This window comes from Anguilla rostrata, chromosome 4 (assembly GCF_018555375.3).
Source record: "Anguilla rostrata isolate EN2019 chromosome 4, ASM1855537v3, whole genome shotgun sequence".
NCBI lineage: Eukaryota > Metazoa > Chordata > Actinopteri > Anguilliformes > Anguillidae > Anguilla > Anguilla rostrata.
In genome coordinates, this window is record NC_057936.1 from 24,620,449 (window position 1) to 24,627,705 (window position 7,257).

General features: G+C 44.0%; 1 protein-coding gene across 1 annotated transcript in view; it reads left to right on the forward strand.

Moving 5' to 3' along the window:
* Positions 1-507: 507 nt before the first annotated feature.
* The window catches only part of LOC135252983 (hippocampus abundant transcript 1 protein-like), an 18,578-nt gene continuing 11,828 nt past the window's right edge, over positions 508-7,257 (forward strand). The window contains exons 1-3 of the mRNA XM_064331690.1: positions 508-750; positions 3,681-3,776; positions 7,163-7,225. Coding sequence (XP_064187760.1) covers positions 667-750; positions 3,681-3,776; positions 7,163-7,225 — 243 coding nt within the window. The 5' untranslated portion in view covers positions 508-666. The remainder of the gene's footprint in view (positions 751-3,680; positions 3,777-7,162; positions 7,226-7,257) is intronic.

A 7,257-nucleotide genomic window follows, 5' to 3' on the forward strand; every position in this document is an offset into this window, starting at 1 on the left:
ACAGCTTTCCATTGCATCTCTCCTGGTAGCCTATTTATTGTAAACATTGTAGCGTTTTATATGTGCAACTTATTATTTCTCACTCATCTATATTAGCCACGCCTCAATATTTGGACTGAATAGCCTGCCATTATTATACATTTTGTGTAATCTCCCTTTCTGTGTCACACAATAATCAAGGATTATTGGAGCGCGACGTCAGAGTATGCGTTGGTCTCTATTTGAAAGCTTTCACTCAATGTCCAGTGCCATTCTGAACCACTGGACTCCGCTATGAACCTGCTAACGTGTACATGAAATGTCCCCAATCTTCGGAAACACGTTCAAAAACACTTGTTGGTGGCGTAAAGTGGGCGGGGCCAACGAAGATGGCAGACCCACTCATAGACCGTGGACAAAAATGAATAGATGACTTCTGCAAATAAGATTTCTAGGCTTGGATGACAAACGTAGTTTCCACCCAATCACGTTAGGATACAGTTATGTTTGCCCTTCGCAACTTCCAATCGTGTTCATGTGTTGTGTAAGTGATGATGGTTCTGGGTTGTTCAGGAAGATGGGGCTAAGTGAGGTGGGGAGATAGGAAATCATTGAAATCATTTTACATTTTCGGAGTCCTGAAATATATGTTCCTTTTCTGTCAACAAGAATGGATACAAGTTAACAATGACTGGAGAAAAAAAGAAGAAAAAGCGGCTGAACCGCAGCATTCTTTTGGCGAAGAAAATTATAATAAAAGATGGAGGCAGTGTGAGTTAAATATTTATTTCTCTCTGGTGGACTAGCCAACGTTAACATTATTAAAACGTATGATAGCTAATGTTACTCAGTGTGTTTGCTCGATATTTTATTTAGCTAGCAAGCTAACTTATAAGCGACATCTGTGTTGTTCTGTCCTAGAAGATTGGCAATTGAAGCCGTCTTGGTAGCTGAGCAATGGTTACTGCATATAAAAGGAAAGTAGCCAGTGCTACATCAGATGAATGCTAGCTAGCTATACCGTTACTTGCTTAACGTTAGCTAAACAAACCTATTGAATAGCTATGTACGTGGAAGAGGGTGGGGATAGTTTATGTTGACTTGTGCTGGGTATCCCATATGTTTCACTTGCTAACTAGCGCATAGAATTGAATAATATTGGCTAGCGTTAGTCTATCTGCTTCGTTAGCTAACCAGAATTGGGAAACAATTGGCTTACAGGCTCTCTAACGTTAGCTAGCATTACCTAGCTTGCTGTTTTTCTAGTAGCTAGCTAGCTGGCAAACTTAGCGCCTGGTGATTGCATTAAACCATATGTTGGCAGTACTTGCAAGCTAGGCTAACCAGAAACATAATGGTAACGGGCTAACCAAGTTTAGATACTAGTAGTAAATATAACTTGAATGACGGCGTTTAGAACATGTCTTGACGTTATTGGTTTTTTCAGCAAGCTAGCATTGCTTGTAGATAGCTGACTAGTTTACCTATGGTTGTAGCTGGCTGGATATTTGTCTAGCAGTGCACTTAAACTGGCTAAACTAAAGTCAACTTTCAAGTTACGATTTTTCTATTCATACCTAGTTTATTAGAATTGCACTATGCATTTAAGACACGGTAACATATGGCTAGTGGTGTTTGTCAAGTGAACCTGCATTATGGGCAATTGATATAATAATGGCCCAGTTTTGTTGGCTAACTAGCTGGCTGCTAGCTTACTTTTCCCATTTCAAAACATTTTAAAACACACGTTACCTGCTAGCAATTTAAGTACCATTATAGTTGGTTAATGGTGGAATTGAACTGTCAACTAGCTTGCCAGCCCACTGGTTGTCTGCAATAATTTGAATTAGTCTGAAGTAACATAGCTTGCTAATGTGCTTGGTTACATTATCATGGTAACTGGTTTTGTTGTCCAGATGGACTGAGAGAGGGGCCAAGAGGGTGTCTTGTTTACCTTAGATTGGGTAGCTACCTGCATTAAAATCTTTGTTCCGGTTGACGTGGGGCGTGTGGATTTATAAGAAAAAGAGAAAACTTGTTACAAATTCCCGTGAATGTAATCAGATCAAAAAGAAAGCATACGTGTATGATTATGCGATTACTGGTCTGTCTCCACTGTCAAACGTTTTATTTGGCAGGTTATACGATAAAGTCAGGTGATACACAGTGCGTTAAAAATAAGGAGAATTTTATGTGGTTATATTCTTCTACTGCGATTACTGTAATGCGAGTGGTTTCCTAAGTTATGCTCCTCTTGTTATGGCTCTAAAAGGTCTGCTCCTTAGAAAAAATCAACCAAACATAAGCATCCTTTCTTTTAACATTTTTACATCTATGCCATATGACAGTCATGTGCTTAACAGGTTCTTTCCTCTCATAGCTTAAATTGTAAATTCTGTGATTGATTCAGGTAAGTTTCCCACAGTCCCAACTTTTGACTTTGTAAAGTAAAATGGTTCCTAAGTACTGTTTTCCATATTAAATGTAATAGCCTGCAGTCAGTTTGTTTTTGCATTGGGAGTTATTTTTCTGACTGATAACAAATCCACAAATTGATTGAAATTTGCCATGGCTAAGTACATATAAGCTATTATTTTGTTGTCCTGATTTATGCATTCTGGATTACAATTTCACATTGAGCTATACAGCAAACTACAGCCCTGTTCTTAGCTTTTCATTTGCAGTCAATCGACCCTGATTGGCTTAGTTCACAGGACATATTATACTATCATCAACATTAAATGTAGACTGTAGTTAACTTTTTAAAATCGCAGTTGTGCATTTTTGAGCATGGGCACTGTTGTTAAATTTCCTGCTGTTGGGCAATAGAACGACTGTGCACTATTCTCTTTGAGCTGGAATGTTCATCATGGTTGGAGATGATACATTTCAAGCTCATTCTATTCCCTGTTCTTTCACCTGTCTAATTGGGCAATGTTAGACAGGCCGTCACCATTCAGGACCTACACCAGGCTGCCAAGGTTTCATCTCCATCATCAGAGATCCTTTATTCACGTTCTTTTATTTCAAATTCTGCCTTACCCTTTAGCAGAGTGAATTGTGCTTTTGAGGGCAAGCGGTTTAACCGTTGACCCTGTGCAAATGACTTTTAGTTTTTAGAGAGTAAACAGAACCTGTTCCAGAAACACCCTTGGCTGAAGTTTATCTGCTCGGTGGCTTGAATTTCGAAAATTCTCGCCCCTGAATACTTTGGAAGCTCACATGATGATGATGGTCCACATAATGGCTTATTGTCCTCATTTAAAACCAAACTTTTCTGCTTTTATTTAATTTTGTTTTCACTGCTTCCTGTAAATTGAACTGTTCATTTTATTCAGTTTTGTTTAGATTTTTGTTTAGGCTGCCTTTTATTATCAGTGCTCTGTAAAGCTTCTTGCTAATTTGAAAAACATTAGGCTATATTGAAATTCATTATTGTTTTTAATGCAGTGTATGTAAATGATAGGTGAGGGCGATCCAGGTTAAGTGCTTGAAGAAAGAAACACAGTTTTTTAATGACCGTGGAGGGGATGGGGGAAGCACTGCTGAGAATGCTACCTTCTGTAGCGAAGACCAGCTCGACGGCAGGCAGGAAAGTTCAGGGTTAGCATCTCAGTGTAATGGCTCTACCTCCAGGCCGGCTGCAGTTAGCGCCCGGTCCCGTTTCCCTCTGCGCTAACGGCCCGTCTCTCCTCCCGCAGCCCCAGGGGATCGGCGAGCCCAGCGTGTATCACGCGGTGGTGGTCATCTTCCTGGAGTTCTTCGCCTGGGGGTTGCTCACCACGCCGATGCTCACGGTAAGCGGCGCCGCGCGGTACCGGAGAGGAGAGCCCCTGTTGTCCCCCAGCCTCCTGCTCTCCTGCTCTTAGCACTTCTGGAAGCGCCTGTCCAGGAGAGGAGCACCAGTACATGAGTAAATGAATCTTAATCAGACAGAGGGACAGGATGACACATGCGCCGGTTTGTGAACCATTACATTACATTACAGGCATTTAGCAGACGCTCTTGTCCAGAGCGACTTACACAACTTTTGCATAGCAAAGCCCCCTTCGTCTGGACATGCTCTGGTGCGCAGGATAGGTGAAATAATATTAAACACAGATTTCATATGAGTGCATGGTAGGCCTGCTCATTCCTGTTTTTGGAGGTCTAATGTACAGTAGGTTTTCATTTCAACCCTAATTTGGCACAGCTGATTCTACTAATTAGCAGCTCAACAAGTTCTCTATCTGTTGAATTAGGTGTGCTTTGTTACGGTTGGACTGAAAACCTAGAGAACGGTAGATCTCCAGGAACAGGGCTGGGCAGCCCTGGAGTATTTTCATGAAGTAAAAGCATGAAGCACTTTAATAGAAATAATAATAATAAGGCCAGTTTATGAGGCAGCACCCGACAATGGATCCAGTGAGAAAGGCTAGTAGCCTTTAAAGCTGTGTGTTGCCTGTGTGTATATGCAACATATATTTTGTGTGGACATCTACATCATACCCAAAGCAAGGCTCTGTGCCTCGTAAATGCACAGATATACCTCACCTCTCGATGTGAGCGTCTCTCCCTCCTTCGCTGTCTGACAGGGCTTGTGGGAGAGAGCTCTTTGTCTTCTGCCTGGCGCTCCTGCGGGGGTTTTCGGCGTGCGTGGACGCTGTGTCTAGGCCGTGTCTTATCTCCTGGGGGGGGGATCTGGAGCCTCAGCCTCTCCCAAAGCCCCTCTTCATGAGGAGCAGCGGGTCTTTCACCCACACAAAGGCTCTGACTCCACAGTTAGACTAATAAAGTCAAAGCCCTGCATTGAATTATTCATAATTATCATTTTGTTAGACTGATCCCTGCCCAAGATGGATGAATGTATATTTCTCCCCCCTACTTCTTCTGGTTGAGTTCTGAGCTTGTACCATAGAATATATTTAGGAACTTAGATACACCCCTGCCCAAGTCAGCTGAATGTATATTTTTGGCTGGACTGCAACAGCGGGGCCAGCCCTACAAACGCGAACGTCTGTGACTGAGTGACTGAGTGAGTGACGAAGTTACACCATTGGTCGGCCAGATGAGGTGTGTTAGGTCCAGCCATATACTAGGTTTTGACCTGGTCTTGTTTTCATCTCTACTTCTGGTTGAGTTCTGAGCTTGTACCATAGAATGTACATATGAACTCAGATACACCCCTGCCTAAGACAGTTGAATGTATACTTTGGTTTATTGCCTCTCTACTTCTGAAGGTTGAGTCTGGAGGTGCACCAGAAAGTAAATAACCAAGTGGACCCAAAGTAGTCAGGGGGGTTTCAAAAAAATGTCCTATTACAAAAGGGCGGCCTGAATGAAAAAGTTTAGGAACCACTGTCCTAGTGTACGTGGCAGAGGTCCAGGTCAAGCATTGTCCAGGCAGACGTTTGGTCTGCAGGAGATTCCTCAGCTCATCCAGGTGTTAGGCCAGCCCTGTGGAACTGCCGACCTGCTGTTGCTTTGCGTTTTCACCGTGTGCAGTGTGTGCAGCGCGGTAACCTTTTTGAACAAACGTTGGAAAATTCCTAATGCGGATTCAATTCCCCAAATATAAATACGATTATGCGAGTTAACGATGTGTAACGCGGTGATGCTGGAGGTTTTGGTGACCGCTTCGTTTGGAGAGAGGGGCTGCTGCGGGGCGGGCGTGTGTAGCGGCTCAGACGGGAGCGCCCCCTGTCCCCCCCCGTCCCCCCCGTCCCGCCCCGCGCTGCCTGAGCTGGAACAGAGTCCTCAGCAGCCCGTGACATTTCTCACCGTCCTGCTGAGGCACACACAGCAGTCACACGGCCTTATTGGAGGTGTCTGATTGTGTTCTTTAAAAGGCTGGTTCCCCATGGAGCCCTGGCTCCCTGTGAAATGGCAGGCTGCAGCCTCTATCAGCAAGGCAGGGGAACCCCAGACATGAGCCTGTTGTGGGGAAGCTGAGAGAGCCAGAGGGCCTTGTGTGTGGTTTTGAGTGAAGTTAGGGCCGCGTGGCATTTCTGAAGGACCTCCACAGCTGTGAGACCGACAGATGTTCCAGAGGAGCCAGGCTGTCACATGCCGACTTAATTCTCGCTGTTGTTTGACTGTTAACATGCTTCAGGAGTTGCAATTACTCAGGACTGTATATCTGTGTGTGTGTGTGTGTGTGTGTGTGTGTGTGTGTGTGTGTGTGTGTGTGTGTGTGTGTGTGTGTTATATTATTTTGGATATATATATATATATCTGTGTGTGTGTGTATATATATATCTGTGTGTATGTGTGTGTGTGTGTGTGTGTGTGATCCTTCAGCAGGTGATTGTGAGCAGAGTACATACACTCTTGTCGTTCTGATGACGTTCCACCCCTCTGTGTGAGTGTGGATTCCATTCGTTTGATGGAAGCCAAAGCGCCTCTCTCTCTGGCGCATTGCTCACTTACTTGTTGCTGCATGCCTCAAATTTGACCCGAAGCTCCCTTTGACCTTGCACTCCCACCTGTAGGCGTGGGATTGAGCTCGTCTTCGAGGGCACTGTGTTTATGATGTCGTATTACACCAGATATTTCCGCGGAGCTTCGTCTGCGCTAATGAGACTCCATCACCGCGACTTCCTCTGCCCTCATTAACGGGCCGTCTCCTCCAACACTCAGCCTAATTTGTCAGACTCAAATTAAATTAATCCTCACTGCTAAAATTAACCTTGGCTCCCAGCAGCATGCCCTAAAATGTCTGAATTTTCAACTCGGGTGCCGTTTCAAAATTATTTTTTTTGTAGACAAAATTAGTTTTGTCTGCAATTTTGAAACGTTATTAAATTTTCATTGTGTATATACCCTGAATTTATTGAGGGGTATACTGTCTCATTGTTGTCTTCGGTTGAACGAGCAGGACATAATAATATTAGTAGTAGACCCCTAACATGCACCTACTCAGATTTGTTTCTAAGATTTTTACGGCCCTAAAGAGGAATGCTGTCAGAAACGATTGTAAACTGTGGAACGGTTCGCCATAGACACAGGATTAAAGGTGCTGTGCGACTAATATGTTTTCCAAAAAGAATATCACAACTTGAATTGCGTGGCCCGGGGGCGGCTGTGGCCCTAAACGACTGCAGTGTTTTTGCCAGCAGCCGGATCTGAAGGCACACATCGCTCGAAGCCTCCAGCGATGCTGGCCACCGTACGTCAGTTACGATGACTCCATTTTGTCTTTCAGGTTTTACATCAGACTTTTCCCCAGCACACGTTCCTGATGAATGGGCTTATTCACGGGGTCAAGGTAAGACGAGAGCCTGCCGTTGACTACCGCAA